Here is a 24,601-nt window from a genome sequence, read left to right on the forward strand (position 1 = left end):
GACATAGTAGTTCGGATCCCACTTTAAACTGTAGATCCAGTCTCGATTAGCCTTTCTGTGCATAAAGTTCACTTGTTGGAACACCAACTCAATCAATCAGTCATGTTACTAATCATTAAAGGAATGCCTCAATACCATCCCGAAGTTTCAATAATTAATAATTCCCCCTCCTCAAAGTAATAAAACACTTCCCCTCTCTGAACCACGCATAGAAATTATAGCGGCCGTTTGCTTCGGCCAAGCCCCGAACATAACCGAAGGGGCACCGACCATAACCGATCCTCCCATAAGACGTCACGCGCTCGTGCATGATCGGCAATTTTCGGATGGCGCTACCTTATATATTAAGTTACCTTGGGTAAAATCAGGTAGGAGCGTAATGATGAAGGCTGGTTTCCATCGGTATTGCTGCAGGCACCACAGGCAACTCACAGCCACCAATGTGTGCTTTCCTCAGGAAGAGAATCTGTGACCATTTCATTTATTGACCAGTTGGTTACACTAGATCATCAAATCTGAGAGGATGGATGCAGGCGAAGGACTCTCAATTTGTAAAACATTTCCCACAGAATACCAGAGCAGTATTTCCTTTGCTTCATTACCACGGTTCTCACCTGTCCATCAGTATTATTGGCTTCCATAAACCATCTGGCATGTTGCTGTTATCGTTTCATCCTCACGCTGCTCACAAAATGCAACCGTCGGGTGGGAAGGGATGTCTCAGTTAGACGTTTCATCAATGAAGTTGCGATGCGAGGCTCAAAAGAAGCTCTGGTTATACCATGCGATACGTATACGGCATTCTTGGCATTGTTAAAGTAAATTTGCCTAGAGTTACAGCACCTCAGAACATTTCTTCTGACTTCAAGTGTGCAGGAGTCTTACCGATCCGATCGACTGAAAAATCTTTGATGAGAATGACTTTTCACCATCGAAAGCGCCAGATAGTCACGTCCGTAAATTTACAGCCCACTGTATGTGCTTGGGAAGCTCAAGAGTTTGACATTACTGATAACAACGCGCAATGTCTCATCCATGTGTAAGTTACTCAGTCAGTAAATGTTGCTTAAACCAATATTTCGGAAGGGGGACCATTGCACTGAACATAGCAACAGTGTATGTGGAATCAGCAGCAGTGTTTGTGGAATCGGTTAAAGACAGTTTTCTTTCCCTCGTAGATAAGGTTTAGCATAGTGCGGGGTCAAAAGCGGCAAAAAGTAGGGGGGCAACTGCCCCCACCCCCTAATCGCCGCCACTAGGTGCTTATATTCATCTTATCTTGACCTATAGTTATAAGTTTGGTGTGGTAAACACATGCTTCTGGCATACCCTTAAGTAGGTACAAGTCATTTAGCTATTTCAGTAGACATAGTGTGAACTTTCCTTAATAGTGTTACAATCCTTTCGTAGCTCTCGCAACCACCCTACGACTGCTTACAACCATTCTCAGAGTATAGTGTAGTTGTAACCGTTCACTATATAACGTTCACTATAATTACCTAATCCACGGTAAAATAGAAAAAAATCAGCCTTGAAAAAGTGACTACATTTTGGATTAATTTCGAGGCCTTAGAAGAAATTTGTGCTACTTACAAGATCTGCAAAAACCTCAAGTATTGAAAGGTGTTGAAATATTCCCAATCTCATCTTCATCTAAAAATTTGAAGTTTTGGTTTCAACTTTAACGACACCACTTATTATTATGTGATGGTTTATGTTCTGTACACTTCACACAGATGAGGTGTATGAACAATCCAATTTTTTTTATTATGAGTGTACACTAGTATCAAATGACGACCACGAAAATTAGAAATTGTTTAACATTCACTGAATTGTACATCTCTCAAGAAAGGGTTGAATATTTTACACATCTTTAGGAATATAATGAATTTATTAACAAATGAAGTAGGCATTTTTCAGTCAAATATATTCCAATATATCAGAAATACATATGTGTACCAAGACATCTATTTACATTGGTTTACAACACCTCTTACATCAAGAATTCGCAAAAGAATTGCCACACGTTACAATACCAAATATAATAATTGGCAGTAGAAACATTTCTTCAAGTAGAAATACAAACAAATTCTTCAGACCATTGTGACAAACATAAGGTACATTATTTTATCATACCCACCAACCTACATTTTTAGTATACAATGACGATGTTACAAAACTGTTCTGCAATTACAATACATATAGTAACACACTGCATAAGTATAACCTAATTTCATGTAAATAAGGAATTACATGAAACTCGTAAACTATGCGATATTTTAAATATTTTTCTAAAGTACATTTAGGATATATTTCAATCTGAAATGAGAAAATACGTACTATGAGTAGGAATTTTTCCGAACTCTATTTTGAACTATATTTATTTTTTGAACTTTAATTGAAACAGTTGACACTTTTCTCTTGCTCTTTAATATGAAATTTCTGTCGTACATAACTCATTTCATACTTAAATGTGTGTAGAAATGTTCTTGTCAAATACTGTTTAGCTTTTATAGAGAACTTTGAGCATGATCTCGTGATATATATATCATTGTGAGGTAACGGTGTTCTCACCGACATATCGTTCTAATGGCTCGTATGCCATCAGTAGATTTTAGGTTCTTGACCCATTTTTATCTTTACAGGTAAATAAGAAATAACAAGTTATGTCAGTGCTTCGTTAAAAAATGCAACAACTGACGAAGTTTTATAGTGCCTAAAATAACCTCTTTTATTGTTAGAACCTATTTTAGGTTTATGTGTCTAAATTAAACCTTTTTTTATGTTTTTATATATTCTCTTTAGGTTTTACAGGATTCTTATAACACACAGTGATATTTACTCGGTTTGGTGACGAAATAATTCAATTACTAGCGTGCTTGAAACACGTGTTGTGTTGATTCTCGTCCCTCCAAGTCTGTGATGTTTTTCTAAGGTCTAAACACAATAAAATGTCTGACCCCACTGTTACCTGCCTTACACACAGTGGCGGTGATTAGAGGAGCAGTTCCCTCCTGCTTTTGCCCTCGCACTATGGACTCTTAATGCTAAGCCTTGTCTACTAAAAGAAAGTAAAATGTTCATGCCCCGCCCCCTCGCCCCTTAATAAAAGTGGCAATTGTTCATGTCTAAGGAGGAAAAAAAAAGAATACATTAAACATCTGCTTGTACCTTTTTTTTTTCGTTTTACCAAAATTCTCCCATAATTCCCGGAGCCAATAATTCACACCTAATTCCCTGAATTCAAGGAATTCCAAGTAAGAAGCCATCCTGATATTGTGCAGCAAATTATACAGACGTAATTTTGCTAACAACACAAGTATATTATTACACTAATTTGTGGATAATTTTGAAAGAGATGCAAAGAAATTGAAATTTGGTAAGAAAATTTAGTACCATTTAAAGTTTTTTGGAACCTACTTTACAATTTCTCGTGCCTAATTTAAGATTTTCAGAACCTATTTTAGGATTTTTAGAGCCTGTTTTAAGAACCTAAAAGGATACTTTTAGAAGCTAAAAATCCGAGGTCTAGGTGTTAAGTCTCCCGCCGTGGAAGAACTAGATTTCATAATACTTTTACATAGGTTTTATTTCTATACTTTAAACTGTAGGTCTAGACAAGATTAGCCTATTGGAGCATAAAGCGGACTCGAAAAACAAACCTCGAAATTAGTATGTAAACATCTTAGAAGAGAGATTTAAAACGAATGATCTTGCAAAAACACGGGAAGGGGTTAAAAGGGTTATCTTGACCTTCCATTTTCCAAGTACGTCTAATAATACAAGAAGAATACAGAGCAACTAATAAAAGCTTAGCAGTAGTCTTGTAGTAGGTGTGATAATAATAATAATAACGAAACAGTTACACGAACGTCGTTGTGTGCAAGAGAAAAGAGCCACATAAACAGTAAAACAGTCATATTTATATTGCTTTCTCCTGTACGTTTTTCCTCAAGCAGGAAGTTCTATTGTTCATAAAACCTGTCAATACTCTAGAAGCCAAAAACCTTTTTTTTCTCCAATCTAATGCTTCTGTCGTCTCAGTCGGCAAAACTATTGGTTACAATGTTCGCGAGACTGATGCCAATATCAACTTCGAAATGATAGTTTGTTCAAGAGGTTCACAGAAAATCTCCGTCCTTGATTAAGCTTGTTTAACATGTAGCAAACTTGAATATGGCCAGCACGTAATGTTTGTCGTTTATATGCAAGGCTACTTCAAGTAAACTTCCATGGGCATTACTAAGACATATGAGACATTTTTGTAATTTCAAAACGACAAGCTCGTAAAGTTTCTGAATTATTTGAAAAGCCATTTTGCGTAATTTCCCTAATCTTCTTTGTTCAAGATAAAATATATGTGGAAATTAGAATAGAATCAGATCTGCATTATATCCAAATTGTTTTGAAAGCTCTCCCAAGTAATTTATTCAATTCCACATGTTCATTTAAAACTCGCTAGCCCTTACATAGCCTCATACGATAACTACCAAATTCAAATTCATGATTATGGATTATTACAGATGTTCCTTTTAAGTAATTTCATTTGTTCCGGGAATCACACATATCTCTATAGACGCTACATTGTAACAGCAATTTGAAAATGATCAGCACCATAATGTTTCCCTTCTCTAAAATAATTTCGTTCCTTCCAGATGTCTTATAACTGCGTCGACGCTACTTAAGTGAAACAGGTTATCAGCAAATTGAAAATTAGCACTGCAATGTTTATTCTATTTGCAAGACCCTTTCAAGTAAATTGTATCGCTCAAGAGGGTGACATTAATATTAGTAGATGATACTTCAGTAAACAAGAGTAGCAACAGTTCAAAAATAATCAGCACCGAAGTGTATCTGTTTTATTATCAACGGCCTATCTAGTAATTTATTTTGTACTAGGTTCACCTAAAGATGAGTATGCGCAACTTAAGATCACAAGAGTAGTAGCAACTTCAAAATCATCGGTGCCGTTATGTTTTTCTTCTATTTTCAATTACCTCTAAAGTAGTTTCTTTTGTTTCATATGTTCACTTAATGCTCTGTAGGCATTACTTAACTTGACAAGAGTAGCAGCAACTTCCAAATGCTCGACAGCGTAATGCTTCTTTTGTATTTGCAGTGCTCTTTCAAGTAATGTCTTTTGTTCCAGTGGTTCATTTAAATATTCATAGGCCTTACTTAGGTTCACAAGAGCACTAGCAACTAAGAAATGATCGACACAATAATGTTTCTCTCTACTTTGCAATAACTTTACAAGTAATTCCTTTCTTTCCAGAAGTTCATCAAAATCTGAGTAGGATCTATTTGAGTACACAGGAGTAGTAAGTAACAACTTAAAATTACCTAAAAAGAATTTTCGTTCTTTAAAGGAAAATTTGATTTTTCATATATTTTGAAAGAGGAGTTGAATAATTAGATAAAAGCCGTTGTTTGACGGTTTAAACTTCATAAGAAAACGGAAAAAGCAATTATTTTGTTGTGTAGTTTTCTTTGTTACATAAAATACACCACAAGGTTTTTTTTCTATGTAAGTCGTTCACCTCCTTTCAGAGTAGACCTTGCACTATACAGTATATGAAAATACAATTGAGATTCGCGTGCATCAGATGATAATTTTATTTAATGTTGTGGCTCATTTTACAGATTAAAGCAGTAATAATGCCCAGCAAGGGAAGCTCAAAGTATTTCTAGTTTACTTGAGGAAAAATAACAACAATTAATTATTTAATCCATCGTCAAAGGTTTCAGTTAAAAACAAAATTCTGTTTTTGTATTTTCAATGAATAGTGTACGTGTTAGGAAATTTCAATATGTAAGTTATGCTAGCTAATGCATTTAAAATTCAAGGAACAACAAGGAGGGAGTAACAAGAAACCTAAAAAATTATTTTAAACATGAAAAAATTCGACAGATACTAAAAGCCTAAAAAGGCCGGGAAATGCAAGGAAATGCAAAATAAAAGGAATGTTTTCTGTTTCTATCTGAAGAGAAACTTATTACTAATAGGTTTAGCATCATTGTCTTCAATACCCAGAAAAAAATATGATTTTTCATCAACTTCCGAGCTAAACTTATCACATTGGACTTGTTACAAAAAATACGGGGTGTATCATAAGGAATAGCGCAAACTGACACAATTGAAAGTACACGATAATACAAGCAAGAAAGTCTCAGTAAACATGGGTCCGCACACCAGCTGTTTTCGAGATAATTGTGAATGTGTTTTTACAAGCCACCACTGACTTCATTGTTTGTAAACGTCGTTCTAGTTGGTAAAATGCTAATAATACAGTAAGAAAAGTCATTGGAGATCGCATTGCTTTTATTGAACATTCTCCTTACTTTAACAAACGTTAGTATGTTACATGTTACAATTACTGTACACTCGTACATGTTAAAGGGGGTGTTCAAAGTGTCGTCCTTGCATCTGGATGCCATACTGTACGTGATTCCGCATTGAGTTTCGAATTCTTTCGAACACCCTCGGTTCGTTTCGGAATTGGTCACAATCCTCTGCACTGAGTGTATCCATCCTGTTTGATTACAACGCCACCTCTTGGAAATGTTCTGTTTTGTAAACAAAGAGCAAACCTCGGAACGCACAAGGAGTAAAACGCTCGGTGCTTACAAAATGCAATCAGTGACGGCTTCTAACCATACATTCGCTCACATTATTAGCATATTTCCAACTAGGATGACGTTTACAAACAATGAAGTAAGTGACGTCTTGTAAAAACACATTCGCAATTATCTCGAAAACAGCTCGTTTGCGGACCCATGTTTACTGAGACTTTTTTGCTTCTATGATCGTATACTTTCAACTGTGTCTATTTGCGCTATTACTTATGATACACCCTGTATAATTATGATAGTTCTAATTAGTTTCTGAGATTATGTGTTATGTTTCTGCGAATATTACAAACTCCAACGTAATACAGTACACTTATATTCCACTGGAAATGTGACACTTCCAATAAACGAAAAGCTAAATAAATAGGTTTGATAAGATCTCACTTAGGTGTCTTATCGGCCCTGTGCTAGGGTAGGAATTTAATGTATTTCTTCGAGATTTTTATTTGAAAATAGAAACTAAATTTATGTAAGCGAAGAAGTCTTGTTTTTGGCTGGAATTCTCGCTTGCACGAAATCGACCTCTGAGGGTGCTCTTGGTGACATCTAACGGAGGTTGAATGAACTACTTGAAACTGAAAAGTTCTTACTCTGTATATTTGCGATTTCTCGAGACGTTTTACCAGAGCAAAAGATAAATTCAAAGTACAATAATATTTTAAAACAAAACCACTGGGTGTATTTGTAGAATTTAGCACATTTTAACATTTAATTGGATGTATCACCTTTCCCAATGAAACCGAAAATGCATAATTAAGGACATTGTTAAGGCTGAAATTACTTTCCGTTTATTCGCTGGACATTGATAATGGTGAAAGGTAGTGAAAGTTAGAGGGGAACATCTTGCATACAATGGCCAAACGAAGAATTGTGAAATAAATTCACAATTTTATTCTTCTGCGTTTACTGAGTATTCTCACTCCTACTTTGTAGTGAGAAAATCCATCTTGATAATGGTTGTCACTGAATTTTATGTCCTTCCATTTGGAATGTCTTGCATGTAAGTGTATGGTGAAAGTGAATGTGGCTTGGCACTCTCTCGTCCTCCTTCTTAAATAGAGCCACAACTTCTGTTCCTAGAGTGACACAGGATTCTCTTTTATGGAGATTAACAGTACCATGTGTTCAAAAAGTCCACTTCACAAGTATCTATACCAGCATCCGCCATCTGATCACATCATCCCAAGTATGACCAAGGTGAAGAACATGTGAATCTCTATACTTCCACATCACCTATATGCCTTCATGGCATGTTTGCACACGCACAGGAGTACCTTTATTACTTTTTTTTTACTACCCACTCCACTCACCCTCCAAAACTCACACGTAAAATGAACAGACGCTACGGGTTCGAATACCTGCCTGGACATGGATGTTCTTAGTGAATGTCCCTTCATCGATTACCAATCTCCATCTTTGCGATTAGTCAAAAGTGGCAGAAAAGCGAATTAAAATAAATGAATCAATCAAAAATCGAGATGTGCTGCTTCATTATCTTTTCATTTTACAGAAAATATTTGGGGAGAATACTGTATACCCTGATGTGTGTTTGACGTAACTCTACGTCACTGAAGATGACCTCCCTCATTCACTTGAGTTACCCTTGCAGGGAATTTTTTCATTTTGAAAACCCTGTTGCTACATTTCCGGCCTATTCTTCAGGTGGATACACTAAGAGCGACATATTACAACAAAGGATGGTGTCGCACTAATCTACTTCGACGTTTTTTTAGAAATCGACGTTGTTTTAAGAAACAAAGCTAAACAACTTATATTCAGAGCGAGATATTTCCTATTTCTGCACTTAAAACCTGTTAATCTCTTCACAGGAACAGAGTAGGGATTTAAGAGTAAAACCCATAACCTACTTAGACAGAACTGATGACGATGAAGGGACGTCTATATTGTGAGCGGTCTACACTGCCGAACTTCTCTTTTTCCCAATTTGCCTGTGATGAACAACTCCCCACAATCGCCTTTCTCGATGTCGTAGTGGTGATGCTGTCGGCTTGTAAGCAAGGGTTCACCACTGTAGGTCCATTCCCGATTAGAACAACTGACTTAAAAAAAAAAAAAAAAACTTTTGACAAGGTTTTCACCTTTCGCCACTGAAGAGTTAACGGTGATCAGAATTCACATGACAGTATCCAAAGATCAGTTCATCCTTGCTGATAAGCTCGTAAACCATGTAAATGTGTTCCTCGTAAACCACGTGCCTTTGAAAGAGATAAGGAAGGACGGGGTAAAATATCTCCCTAAATGGGACAAGAAACGACAACGTTGTAAATTCTGTAGTTATGTCCACTGGATACTAAGTGTAATGTAAATATTTGTTTCAATGAGTGAGAATAGATATTGTTCTTACCACTATCATATATAAATTGATGAAAGGTGTGTGCATAAACTCTTTTGTTCTAATATATACTCATAAAGAATAATGACTTTTTTGCATATTTTTCACTAAACCGAAGTCGTCGTTGTTTCCGGCGTGAACCTTTCTCTTTCACCTTGACTCTGGCGTCACCGGGAGAAGTAAGCGACGTGATTGGTCACTTAATGGGTTTCCTCTCCTAATCGTCACAGCAGGTGCTCGAAACAGCCAATCTGACAAGCAAGTTCTTGAAATCCTCCCGCGCTCTCATACTGTTGGCGGCCGGAATAACGGTGGCCATACTTTAATAAAAACTCAGCCTTCTAAATTCATTTTCTAAAATCTAGATGGCACAGTAGGTCGAGCGAAACAAAGGAACACTTTACATAAAGCCTCGTCATATTCCGAGCACCTAATATTTTCACTAAATTAATAGTATATTTGCTGTTTCCTCTCGAAATACCCAGTATTTCTATATCCTTCAGCTGAAGACCTCGCGACGAATTTATTCTGTTCAGTGCAGATAATATTGTGTATTGTAGCAATAGTAGCAATATGTTTTGTGTGTACATTTTAAAGCTCTTGCTGCTGGCCATTGAACAATCGATTATTATTTCCATACCCGTCATTCACTTTAAAACAATATTCTCTGATGTGTAAACAATCCTTCTTAATGAGCTTCTGTTTACAAAGCCGTCTCCAGATACAGTTTTTCTGCATGACCGTTATGAGAATGAAGCTTGTTTCTTACGGGCGGGGGAAGGATGCCCACTCAGTGGTGTATTTGTGATTTCATTTTGGGAGATACTTTATTTCGGGAGGTAGGCAAATGTGTATTTTTGTTAACATGCAGTTAACAAAAAAATATTACCTTGCTGTTATAAGCACCTTAGACCTTTGGTTCTAACCTAGGTCAATAAATGTTATTGTAATATTAACAGTTAATTTAGAAACACTATATTTACATTCTAAGAAAGCCCACAAATGGAATTATGAAACTAATAACACCGAAAAGTTGATCAAATTTATATTCTTGAGTTCACACTTATGTCCATCTAACCTATCTACAAGTTCTTTTTTTGCGAAAACGTTAATAGATGTAAAATATCAGCACTATGACATGGAAACTTTAATGGAGAAGATCCTGCTGATGTTTCGGTGATATTGGTCAGTTGCAGAATGGTGTCCTTTAATCCACAAGGCTGCTTACTTTACAGTTGATGGCTGGACCATTAATGGACACGATAGATTTTTCATTTTGTGTTTTTTACATAGTTAAGAAACGGTGTACTATATGCTTTCAATTCCATTTTCCTTGAGGAAGATAAAGACATCCTTGGCAGGGATATTTTTCTTTTGCCGGGTATATTTATTTTTGTGTGGGTGAAATCGTTAATTCGCACACCCTGCATGGTTGAGATATTTTGGCCGGCTCATTGTTTTTACATATTGAAAATATTTTGTTGAATGATTGCATATGTCGTGCAGATCATTAAGAACTAATTCATTTAGAAATAACTTCTACCGGTGTGTAGACAAGATTCTTGCTTTAGTCTCCAGCGCGGGCTAATGACGATTCAAAACTGCCGCTACACTCATAGGGGAAGGTTGCCGAAATTGGACCGTTGCCTAACTTGGACCGCCTCTGTTTTTGCCTATAGACGAGTATTTGAAACAGGTGAGTTGGCACTACTGGTTGGCCACAGTGCATTGCGCAAATGACTCAGCGGTCAGACAATTGACGAAATAGGAGTGCTGTTATTGTGTTTTCATTATTCGAGTTGCAATTATTATGCTTCGGATCTTAAGCTGTTGTGTAGAGTAGATGTAAGTAATCAAATATCCTGTAGGATATTATAAAAGTGCAATTCATTAACCACTAACTACATGTCGTAAACCTAGGGTTTAGTTGCTTATGTTCGTGTAGCGACATATTTTTATTTACGGTGAATAGTTGCCTAAGTTGGACCACCACGTGTTTCCGAAATTGGGCCGGTCTATTTTAGGAGATGCTAAGTAAGGAAATATAATTATTGTTAAATTTCGACAGAAAGTAATTGGAGGACTGTCCTTCATTAGGTTCCCAAAATGTCGAAAAGAGGCACGTATGGGAAATGGAACGAAGATAATTTGCAGATGGCTGTGGCTGCTTAACGAAACGGTGACTATGGACTCAATGAGTGTGCAAAAGACTACAATAAGGAGACACGCTGACAGTAAAAATACGTTTTCGAATACAATAAAGTGCTTAGGTAGGCAAGAAACCTTTTCTGAAGAAATTGAAAAAAATCTCGCCGACCACATTCTGTAATTTGTGGAAAGGTTTTTCGGCTTTTAAAATATTTAACGTAGGTAAATAGCTGTTTGTTTCAACAAAAATATGTTAATACATCAGGAAAAACAATACCTATTATTTATCTTTAAAATTGTGTGTTTCTTTATGTTACATTACATTAAGGGTCATATGTAGATCGTATCAGCATAAGTTTCATATTTCCTTTTTTCAGTAAATACTTTGTAAGTATAATGAAAATTGTTTAATTAAAAATGTTGTTTTACGCAAAAACTCTTTTAATTCATTCTAACGTTAATAATAATACATATTATTTACAGTTTCACTAATCAGGCCCAACTTAGGAAACTGTAAGTCCAAATTAGGCAACCGGTTCCACAATTTGGACAATTTATCCAATTTTTTTTTCTTATTTTATAAATGTTAGTACTTATATATTTTAAAATTTATTGATAATATCTAGACAACAGTGAAAGAAAACTACACGAAAATTCACGTCAATGATCCAGAAGGAATTCTAAGCGTATGTAATTTTTCACATTTTGAAATATCCAAGAGGTTTCTCGAATGGAGAAAAAAAAATTGAAAAAAATCTCCCTCGCATGTCAAAGGTCCAGCCGAGCCTTAAACATGGAAGCTGAAAAAAGTCGTGGCGAATCACCGGAATGATAGCAGCATTGTGAATCAGACGCCGTCCAATTGTGATAGCAGATTGTTGTTGCAGTGCGGAGCGTGGTGATGATCACATCACATCCACATCCATAAATGTGCCTTCATGGCACTGTGCAATATGCACGTGGAATTTTACCTCTCTTACCTGTATGTGGCGTGATACTCCGGCTAACTGTCCGAATACCAGGTTCAACTATTTGAGTGTTCACCTCAACACATCTTGCTCAGATTTTCAGATGGAAGTAGAGTATGTGTGCTTCAAGTGACAGTGTTTACCTCGTATCCAACGATAATAAAATCCTACTGACGACATGTGTTATTGCTACGCAAGCACAAATAGATTCCCTTGAGCTAAAATGTTTAAGTATTTGATAAGCGATTGCAACCCTACTGTTCACTAACGATAATTGTCGTGCAACGGCCATTAGTATCGCCCTCCAATTTTTCCTAAATATTTTACTTTCTCACCTTCTCCATGCAGAACTCAGTATGCACATGTTGCCTGAACGACACACTCTGTAAATGTGTGGAATGAATGGAATGAATGCCATGGAATTTAGAGGAACACCGGCAAATGGAAATTTGTTCATGTGAAGACGAGAGTAGAGGTACTCTCTCGAAACTTTGTGTTAAAATAAGCATAGTTAAAAGCACTATGAAATGGATAATGTACAATTAACATCCGATGCTAACTGATCTGCATTGGAGAGAAAAAATAGCTGATCATCCATTTCTGCAGCGACGTTTCATGAAAGTAGTAAACTTTCCATCCTGAGAGATTTTTTTCTTATGAAAATCTGGGCGTTGCTTAATGCATGAGGCTTTTTAGCCAAAAGTGTCCCTCATAAGGCAAGCACAACACACCAGGAGCTGAGGTACATAGTGCATCCTACTACAATATCATCAAATGAAGATGAACAAGGCATTTCCAAGGAGAACTTGATTCTGACACCAGAGACTCTGTTAGTGAACAAGATAAAAAATGCTAGCATTATAGGACCACCCACAACATATTTTGACCCTTCACTGTATGTGAAAATTTGGTTGCTATAAGAACATCACTCACATGTAGGCACTCAAAGTAACGAACAAAAACGAAGAATAAACAGGACAAATATCCAAAATTTGGAAAATCTAAAAAAAAGTGACACCTTTTAGGCACATTTTGTTCATTATTGAATAGTAGGCTATAATTGTATACTTCCTATTTTTACAAATAAGTGGATTTTAAAAAAACAAACATGGTCTGTTAAAAATTATAGTTTTGGTACGTCTTTTGTAGAACAACGTCTGGTAAAGACAAATATATAAATCAAAAGAAATCATCCTTGTATGCAGTATTATATTTACAACAATATTATATTTACAGTACTACCAATTATACCCTGTTCCAGCTATCACTAGAGCACGACCGCGAATAGCTTCAAAGAAGGGGAGGAAATCGAGTGTTCTTTGGTGGAGCCGTCTGGCATCACTACTTGCGCAACAAAGACTTGTTTTCGTTCGTCTGCTCGAGAGATAGATGGGACCGGGTATAGTGTAATGTTATAGATTATGTCTTCTACTCTTCACACAAATGAACCGGCCTAGTGGCGGAGTGGTTCGTGTGAAGCCAGGGCTCCAAGGTTCGAATCCTGGCCTGGGCATGGATGTTTGTGAGTGTCCATTCATCAATTTCATCATATCATCGCTCAACCCCATGTTTGCAAATTAGCCAAAAGCGGCAAAAAAAGCGAAGTAAAATAAACCTAATCAGTCATTAAATCACACAAGTGAGATGTATGAAATATGGAGTTATTTTTTATCCTACAGCAGACTCAAAGGACAAACATGAAAACTATTTTTTTTTTTTAACATTCACAGAATTATTCATTTCTCAAGCACGGGTCAAATATTTTACACATCTTCATCTAAATACAAGGTAACAAAAAAAGTTCTAGCCGTTTTGAACATCACATGGGAAGAAGTGATCACTGATAGGAATGTGTGCCACGTGCCGGAAAAGTGGTCAGGGTGGGAGTGGGGACATTGGTCTTGTCCAATACAGACACATTGCGCACTCATAGCAGCCATAGCTTGAGCAGGGGCGAAGAGAAATGGAAATGTTGAAGCAGCTCGTTTTGGGTTGTCTGCTTTATGACTTTCAGGTGGGCTTGTCCGGAGCAGAATCAAGTCACCGAATATGTCAAGCCTTTGGGGATAATGCTATGAATGAACGCACTAATGGGAATTGGTTCCAGAAGTTCAGGTTGGGAGATCTGTCACTTTGTGATGAACCCAGCAGTGACCGACCACAGGTCCTGAATGATGAGGCACTGAAGGCAGCCAAACAGGAGGACAGCAGCCTAAGGTGTGGTGAGCTTGCCAACCACTTCCAGGTTTCCGATAAAACAGCCAGACTACACCTGCATCACATAGGAAAGACGTTCAAGTTGAGCAAGAGGGTACCCCATACACTGTCAGAAGGCAAGAAGCAACAACGAGTGACAGCCTATTTCTCATTGCTTTCTTGGCACAGCAACACACACATATTCGGTCGACTGCTCACCAGTTACGAAAAGTGGGTTATATACGACACTCCCAAGTGTGCCCGACATTGGTTGTCAACACGGGACTTTGTGCCTCACACCACAAGACCACCTCCACACCCATGCAAGATCATGCTCTGTACGCTGGACTAGTAGCCAAGTGGTGCACTATGATTTGCAGCAGTTGCAACGTGCGCAACAGGCACTGAAGCATAAGGAGCCAGCATTGGTTAATCACAAGTGTGTACTCCTTCTTCACGACAATGCAAAGCCGCATGTGGTGCGGGTGACCAGGGATACCATACAGTGACTTGGCTGGGAGACACTGTGCCTTCCACGGTACTTCCCAGACCTTGAGCCAGCAGATTATCACCTCTTCCATTCCCTGGACGACCACCTTCGTGGGAAATCCTTCGCCAATGAGGCAGACTTCCGGCAAGCACTCATGGACTTCTTTCCGTCCGAGACACCGAGATTTATCGCCAGGGCACTGCACAGCTGGAGGCATGTTGACAAAAGGTGCTGGATACCGATGGGGATTACTTTGAGGACTAACAGTATGTGTCATTCTTTGCATACCTTTTTGTTTCTGATTATCAAAAACGGCAAGAACTTTTTTGGTTACCTTGTATATTCGATTATATAAAAGTATAAAATATATGTATGGCTTACATTAGTTTTCAGCAACTCTCTTATATCAGGAGTTCACAAAAGTCATGTTACATTCTCTTCCACTAACATGTTACCATACTACATCTACTTATTGGCAATATATATTTCATCAAGTAACACCAAAAGAAAACACGTGACACGATTACGACAAACAGTAAGTCCATACAGCTACAATTAGAAAATACAAAATTATTTTTCAGTTGTACAGTAACACATTGCACAGTTATGTTTTTATAATAAATATAAAATAATTTGAAACACAAGTACAATATGTATATATATATATATATATATATATATATATATATATATATATGACACGTTAATTTAAATTATATTTCAGCATCACACGAGGAAATTTTTCCGATATGTTATGAGTATACTGAGAATTTATATACACTAAAAACTAGCAAAATGTACACATACATGCAATTATGCCATACAAGCCTTAAAAATATACACTAAAATATCCAAAATAAGAAATGAACATGAAACGTAACCACACAAACAATTTTACAGCTATCTTACAGAACACAAGGAAAATGTAAAAGTAGAACACAAGTTATTATTTTTCCTAAAAAAACATTACATGAAGCCTATTTAAAATATGTGTTGCACTATTTATATGGTCTGATCTTCAGTCATTATGTAGCTTAGATGAAATGTTTAAGTGCATCATGGAAAAAGTTGCCGGAAGGTCCTACAGAAACGCATCAAATGATGATCTAAAGTGCATCTCGACTGAAAGAAATCCTCACTTGCACCATATGATGCTGGAAGGAAAAATTATGGTCGGGACAGGATTCAGAAAGAAATATTAATAATACTGCCTTGCGGGTAGGGATTAACTCAAAGGCTAAGGGAAGGAAAACCCTGAAAGAAAACCATGGGTAGAGAGAGCTTTGTAAGGCGTGGTCAAGCCAATCTCTCTAAGGGAGTAAACCCAATACAAATCCTGGTCCTCCAGGTTGGGGGTTGAGGCATTGGGCTGACGACCCAATCCTTGGAAAATATCCGCTGTTCAGAGACCCAACAATGAGCCTCGGATATGGAAGGAAACCAGAAGACGAACACGGCTACGAGTTAAGGTAAATTTATCTCAGGATGGGGACATGGAATGTGCAAACAATGCTACAAGCTTGTAAGCTGCCAGAAATTGTTGATGAATTTATAAAATATAAGTTGCATGTTCTGGCACTACAAATACACCAACAATTAAGTGATGAGAATGAAAATAATAGCATTGAGAAAATATGGAATGATATGAAGAAAACTCTGACTGAAACATCAGAAGAGATATTAGGGCAAAGGAAGAGATCTAACAGAAAAGATTGGTATGATGAAGAGTGTAGAGTACTAATAGGGAAGAAAAATGAGTTACGGAAAAAGATGATTCAAAGAGAAACAAGAGCATCAATGAATATGGATCGATGCGGTTGAGGAAGATTTGAGAAGGATGAATATACGCAATTGGAAAAATGTAGCTCAAGATAGAACGAGGTGGAGGAAGATTGTTTGGGATGCCAGAGCCCTTCAAGGGCTGTAGAGCAAAAGAAGAAGAAGAAGAAGACGGTTCAGAACTAAAAAAAAAGTCTCCATCTCCCGACCAGGTCGAAAAATTTTGGGAACGGGGAACTATCAAAAACTGTCACAATGAAGTGAAAATCTCTAATTGAACACACTATTTTCACTTCATCTAATTGGTATTGTACTTCTGGAATAAAACCTATAAATAGCAAGAAATTTCAGAGACTAATAGTGCAGGCCATATCAAGAATTATGCTCTTTTAAATATGATCGCCTGGAATTTCTCGCCTGTACTGGATAACGAAAACTCGGGAAATCTATTTGCCGAACACGGGATGTGATCTTGATAATTCCCTTCTCGTCATTTTAGATTATTACCTTATTTTATAGTAACCATTGAAACGTAAATAAACATGCATCAAAGGTAGGCCAGTAGCAAAGGGGAACCCTATAGGAGATAGAGCCTAGAGGCCATGCACAGATAGCACTAAAAAGGTCAGATTACACTGGGTAGAGGGATATTCTGGTAAAACATTACTTCAAGTTTCTGATTCCATAAAGAGTAGTAATAGTACGTCTGTAAAGATGTTCCTCAAACACTACAACAAAACTCAAACATTCTTGTGATAACAGTATTAAGCCTTGTTTGCATGCTGAAAAGAAAACACTCAGAATCCTGGCCAACGCCGAATCCTTGTTTTTCATTTCTATTCAATGTTTCTCTTCTATTTCGAATGCACTCTCGAGTAATTTATCTTTTTCCAGAGGATCACCTAAATCTCCGTGGGCATTACCAAAGTCCACGAGAGTAGTTGCAAGTTGAAAATAATCGGCACCGTAATGTTTCTCATGTATTTCTAATGCCCTCTCAAGTAATTTCTTCGCTTCCAGAGGTTCTCTCATATCTCCGAACGCACTACCTAAGTCAAAAGAGTAGTAGCAACTTGAAAATGATCGTCACCGTAATGTTTCTCTTGTATTTTCAATGCAATCTCAATTAATTTCTTTGCTTCCAGAGTTTCTCCCATATCTCCGTAGACACAACCTAAATTCCCAAGAGTAGTAGCAACTAGAAAATCATCGTCACCGTAATGTTTCTCTTGTATTTTCAATGCAATCTCAATTAATTTCTTTGCTTCCAGAGTTTCTCCCATATCTCCGTACACACAAACTAAATTCCCAAGAGTAGTAGCAACTTGAAAATGATCGGCACCGTAATGTTTCACTTTTATTCCCAATGCCCTATCAAGAAATTTCTTTGCTTCCAGAGGGTCTCCCATATCTCTGTACGCACTACCTAAGTCCACAAGAGTAGTAGCAACTTGAAAATGATCGGCACCGTAATGTTTCACTTTTATTTCCAATGCCCTCTAAGGTAATTTCTTTGCTTTCAGAGGTTCTCCCATATCTCTGTAGGCAATACCTAAAAGCACGAGGGTATTAGCAAGTTGAAAATGATCGGCACCGTAATTTTTATCTTTTATTTCCAGTGCCCTTTCAAGTAATTTCTTTGCTTCCAGAGGTTCTCCCATAACTCTGTATGTAAATACCTAAGTGCACTAGAAGAGAAGAAGCTTGAAATTTATCGTCACTGTAATGTTTCTCTTGCATTGCCAATGCTTTCTCAAGTAATTTCTTTGCTTCCAGGGGTTCTCCCATATCTCTGTAGGCATTACCTAAATGCTCGAGAGTAGTAGCAAGTTGAGAATGATCAGCACCGTAATGTTTCTCTTGTATTTCCAGTGCCCTCTCAAGTAATTTCTTTGCTTCCAGAGGTTCTCCCATATCTCCGTATGCATTACTTAAGTTCACAAGTGTCGTAGCAACTTGAAAATGATCGGCGCCGTAATGTTTCTCTTGTATTTCCAATGTCCTCTCAAGTAATTTCTTTGCTTCCAGGGGTTCTCCCATATCTCTGTAGGCATTACCTAAAAGCACGAGAGTAGTAGCAAGTTGAAAATGATCGGTACCGTAATGTTTCTCTTGTATTTCCAGTGCCCTCTCAAGCAATTTCTTTTGTTCCAGAGTTTCATCCATATCTGCGTATACATTACTTAAGTTCACAAAAGTATTAGCAACTTTAAAATGATTGGCACCGTAATGTTTCTCTTGTATTTCCAATGTCCTCTCAAGTAATTTCTTTGCTTCCAGGGGTTCTCCCATATCTCTGTAGGCATTACCTAAAAGCACGAGAGTAGTAGCAAGTTGAAAATGATCGGTACCGTAATGTTTCTCTTGTATTTCCAGTGCCCTCTCAAGCAATTTCTTTTGTTCCAGAGTTTCATCCATATCTGCGTATACATTACTTAAGTTCACAAAAGTATTAGCAACTTTAAAATGATTGGCACCGTAATGTTTCTCTTGTATTTCCAATGTCCTCTCAAGTAATTTCTTTGCTTCCAGGGGTTCTCCCATATCTCTGTAGGCATTACCTAAATACTCGAGAGTAGTAGCAAGTTGAAAATGATCAGCACCGTAATATTTCTCTTTTATTTCCAATGCCCTCTCAAGTAATTTCTTTCCTTCCAGGGGTTCTCCCATATCTCTGTAGGCAATACTTAAAAGCGCGAGTGTACTAGCAACTTTAAAATGAAGGGCACCGTAATGTTTCTCTTCTATTTCCAATGCCCTCGCAAGTAATGTCTTTGCTTCCAGGGGTTCTCCCATATCTCTGTAGGCATTACCTAAAAACACGAGAGTAGTAGCAAGTTGAAAATGATCGGCACCGTAATGTTTCTCTTGTATTTCCAATGCCCTCTCAAGTAATTTCTTTGCTTCCAGGAATTCTCCCATATCTCTGTCGGCATTACCTAAAAGCACGAGAGTACTAACAAGTTGAAAATGATCAGCACCGTAATGTTTCTCTTGTATTTTCAATGCCCTCTCAAGTAATTTCTTTCCTTCCAGGGGTTCTCCCATATCTCTGTAGGCATTACCTAAAAGCATGAAAGTAGTAGCAAGTTGAAAATTCTCGTCACCGTAATGTTTCTCTTGTATTTCCAATGCCTTCGCAAGTAATTTCTTTGCTTCCAGGGGTTCTCCCATATCTCTGTAGGCATTACCTAAAAACACGAGAGTAGTAGCAAGTATAAAATGATCGGCACCGTAATGTTTCTCTTGTATTTCCAATGCCCTCTCAAGTAATTTCTTTGCTTTCAGAGGTTCACCCATATGTCCGTAGACATTACCAAACTCCACAAGAGTAGAGGCAACTTGAGAATGATCGGTACCGTAATGTTTCTCTTGTATTTCTAATAACCGACGTAATAACTGCTTTCGTCTCTTTCGTTCGCCGATGATATCATACATCCGTCCCATTTCATCTAATAGATTCTCAACGTGCAATAGTTGAATAGTGTCTTTGCCATAACTATCCCTACGTATCATATCATCTGTATGGGCAAGGAATGCTTCTAAGTGAGGTACTAACCGTCTGATTTTGGCAACACCAATAACTGATTCATCACAAGACAGTATGCTTCTCTTAAGTAAATCAAATCCCTTACTGATAATTAGCAACTCCTTTCCTTCATTTCTTGCTTTGATGTGCGTAACTTTCTGCACCAATTTGTGAACGTTAACAAAACCTCCTTTGATATCAATCAATGAGTGTTGCTTAAGTATGTGTAATATATTGCCCACACGTACATCGTTTACCTCTGATTGTCCATTCTCTCTGAATATTTCTGCAGGAATATTCTTTCCAAATAAGTATGCAATAATACGTAGAATCCAAATTGCTTGCTCACCGTATTCAAAATTTTCTTGAATTTTGTCAGTGGTTATTGTCCATGTTTTAAAAGTTGTTCTCGTGTACAAATCAGACGAATCATCGGGAAAGTTATAACTGAGTAGTTGTTCACTATCTTGCTCATACCGGTCCATGTAATTTATGATGGAGAACTTCGACCCCATGATCTCTAATTTCTTGTTTGTCTCTCTTATGTACGCAACAGCTTGCTGCAGAGCTAGTGGGAAATACTGCAAAGTCTCAGCTAACATCTTGACTTCTGGTTCTTCGGAATCCTCTAAATTCAGAGCTTTTCTTATGAGTTCTTCTGCTTCTTGTTCAGTGAAAGTGCCTAAGGACAGAACTGCTATGTTTCCCCATTCATGATTTCGAGACGTGAGAAGAATGTATGGTCTTTCTGAATTTGGTGGTAAAGATGGAATAAATGTGGCAATACCTTCATTCCCATATCTTTCACTCCTGTATTTTTCAGCATTGTCGAACACAAAAAGACATTTTCTTTTTTTGAAAAAAAAGAATACCTCTTTCACTATACTTTGGATATCTCTAGGCTTTCCTTCCAATGTTTCTGTGCAAATTCTCAACTTGCTTTGTGCCAGTCTACGAAATGATTCACAAAGTGTCTCATAATTTTCAGCATTGATCCACATAATGTTATTTTCGTAGCTTTCTGAATATACTTGAATATATTTCCTTGCTAACTCACTCTTTCCTATTCCGCCTAATCCACTAATTGAAGTAATGTGAGATATAACAGTCATTCTATCATTCCCTTGGTTCCTTTGCAAAATGTCGTGTAATTTTCTTAAATCTTCTTGCCTGCCTGTAAACATTTCCACTGGATCCCTTACGTCAAACCAAATTGAAACCCTAGCTGATTCCTCATAAAATGTATTACTTTCTGTAAGGAAATAATTCTCATCTTTCCACCAATTCTCAACTTTCGACTTTGTTTCAAGAAAAACTATTTCTACATCACTTTTCTCTAGTGCGAACTTTGTCTGTATTTCCTTCTTTATGATTTCTCTTAAGTCCCTCTCATTTGGCTGGTTGACGAAAATCTTAAATCTCCTTAAGAAGTCTTCTATTTCTGTTGAATTTTTATCTTTGACACTGCAGAAATTCTTTGGAAGATTAAAATTCTTTTCAGCCAGTATTGATATCAAATCCCCTTCTCGGAGTCCTGAGAACTCTTCTTTATTTCGAATTTCCTCCAAAAGCATTCTTCTGAAAGTGTTGTCCTTTTCAGTGAGAAAACTCTCTCTGAATTTGGCTTTCCCTTTTTCTGTATATTCAATTACTTTCTTGGATAGTTTATTGTAATAAAAATTCATTACAATATCCTCATCCGCACACTCGTCAGAAAGGAGACATTCTGCTAAATGCTTGGCTAGCATTTTGTAGTTATATAAATTATTCAGACAGTGCACAATTTGTATGTCATTATTTCCACCTAACTTGAGTTTGTAATAGTAGTTATCCTTCCCCATGTTTAGCATGTCGTCTTCAGGAACTTTAAGCTTCTCTACATTCTTATCACTCTCACTGAAACTACATGTGGCATTAGTGAAAAATATCAACTCACATTCTTCAAAATTACATCCAAATATTGGATCAGTTCTTAATTCTGTAAAGCATTTTTTAATCTTCTTGTAGGCAGTGAAGTACGTTTCCAACCAAGAGCCCTTACTATAATCCTCCGAAAGTATTTTCCCTAAGGTGAGGATACTCTTCTGAGGGTTGTCTCTGTGCTTTGCTTGTATGAATATGAGTTTTGTTCTCTCTGCTCCAGTCTGGTCAATGTAGCTGCACCTGAAAACCACGTCATCAACATCGCCTGCCTCTTTCATATTTGTAGCTAGGTGGAAGTCTTTGATCTTGTTCTCCTCACGCAGCTTCTTTCCTTGAAGCAGAAAATACATCGCTGTATAGATTTCGTAGAGTTGGCCACTCATTCCTGCAGTCCCAGGCCTCTTGTTATATGTTATTTGATGTTTCTCATTCACAGGCTCTGTTCTCTTGGCTTCAGATAAATCATTCGCTGTTGTTTCTTCATATATTTTCTTCGTATTTGTGGTTGCACCCTTCGACTTTGTAAATAGCGTTTCCATGTCGGCAGTCTCACCTGGTAGTTATGGATATATATGTTAAACGATTCAATGGTTGTTCTGATCTGATAATTTGGTTACAAAAAAGTGATCACACATACACAGCGACATTCAATTGTTCGTCGTCTTTATTATATTGCTTATGGACAAAATCGATTCCTTCGACTTCGTGAAAACCATACAAACATGTTTTATTGTGTATATTCTCAAGTCATGCAGTGCTTTATTTCATGTGTAAACGTATATCATCAGCCACGTTTGTTCATTTTTTATTTTGAAAAAGTGTCATACATTATGCGCCAGCCTAGATTCTATGCCATCATTTGGTGTTGGAAATAAGTGAAGACGTGCGTACAATATGAATAATTGGGTTTGTTGGCGAATTCGACTTTCGAGAAGGAAGTGAAGCATTGCCATATTTCTTAATGTGGCGGTTAAACTATCTCAGAAACAATTGCCTGTCCTGATGACCATCTTCTACGGAAGTGTAACCTAGAATAGAGAGAGAGAAAAAAATAATTTAAATGATCAATGTGCAAATGTAAATCAGCCCATAAAACGAAAGTTTTTTATGTAACATGATGTCATTAGTAATCAAAGATTGCTTTGAACCCTGCTACTCTCTTACAATGGAAACATCTAATGATCAATTTCAGTTCATAATTTACCAACTCGATCGAGCAATATGAGATGATATTACGATTAATAGTGTCTGTCATGATGTCAGTAAAGCCGGCCTCCGTGACGGAGTGGTTAGTACGACCCCAGGGGTCCCGGGATCGAATCCGGGCCTGAGCATGGTTGCTATTCGTTAATTTCATCATATCACGACTCATCCCCATCTTCGGAATTAGCCAAAGTTGGCACAAAAGGAAAGTAAAATAAACCAAATCAATCAATCAATGATGTAAGCAAAGTTTTGTGTATTTTGTCTGTAAACATGCACTTGCGATCAGTGAACAAGGTTAAACCTTTTGTCCCTGACAGGAACATGCTTCTTTTTGACACCTCTCCGTTGATGCATCGATACCCATTTTGTAGAGATCAAACAACTCGACTCAACTAACACACGGCTGTGAAATGAGCTGTCTTGAGTTTTCGTTTTTGTTTTAAGTACACTTTATCCACATATAGGCTTAACGGGACTGGACCTACAGTTTAAAATGGAATCCGAACCACTATGTGCCTCCATATAATATCGAACCTGGAACCCCTTGATTACAAGAGAACGATGTTACGACTCTTTAATCGAGGAGTCCAAAGACATTGGATAATGGTGGAATGGAGTAGAGTGACGGTTTTCTTTATATTTTTGAAGCAAACATGTAACTTGTATGTTGTTACATTTCAGAGCATTTATAATATAACCTGCCTTTATCACAAAGCATCCCTCTAACCTGATCCAATGAGACACGATATTACGGTCCTCCCCCAGAGACAAGGAATAATAGTTTCTTAGTTTCGGGACATAGAAGTACAATACGCCTCTATCTACATTCTATTTTTTTCAAATATGTAGTAACCACCACAACTTGGCCTAGATACAATGAGATACTTAAAAAAGTGATCTCGAAAGTTCTCGAACGAACAATTAAATTACTAAATTATAATTTATTATTTTTTTTTTCAACATATTCTCCCTTGAGATCAATACATATATCTCAGCGATGCTCCGACACCATATTCCCGTTCCTGAATTGGTTTTCCATAAAATCTGAAAAATATCCCTCTGTAGCATCGTGTCTTGATTCGATGAGAGACGCTGACCAGTGAGGAACAGTTTGTGTTTTGGGGAGAGACATAAGTATGACGGAGCCAAATTTGAGTGGTAGTGTGGATCTTCCAATAATCTATTCCTCAAACGCATTAATTTCCCTATTGTCAAAATACTTTTGTGTGCAGGTGAATTGTCTTGATGAAACCTTTTCTTCCTTCTGCACACCGGTTCTTTTCTTAAGATTTTTTTTATCCAGTGGTTTTTCAAGATTTGAATGACATTCACTCGTTATTCTATCACCGCCTTGAAGATAATCAATAAATAAATACCAT

At 37.2% G+C, this 24,601-nt stretch overlaps 1 protein-coding gene across 1 annotated transcript; it reads left to right on the forward strand.

The window, feature by feature from the left end:
• The first annotated feature begins 14,062 nt into the window (after positions 1-14,062).
• Positions 14,063-14,647, forward strand: LOC145990389 (histone-lysine N-methyltransferase SETMAR-like). Its single transcript, XM_083126085.1, has one exon. It carries the CDS (start codon positions 14,063-14,065, stop codon positions 14,645-14,647), a length of 585 nt encoding a protein of 194 aa, XP_082982211.1.
• Positions 14,648-24,601: the final 9,954 nt, after the last annotated feature.

This window comes from Lepisma saccharinum, chromosome 7 (assembly GCF_977018435.1).
Source record: "Lepisma saccharinum chromosome 7, izLepSacc3.1, whole genome shotgun sequence".
In the NCBI taxonomy this organism is placed as follows: Eukaryota; Metazoa; Arthropoda; class Insecta; order Zygentoma; family Lepismatidae; genus Lepisma; species Lepisma saccharinum.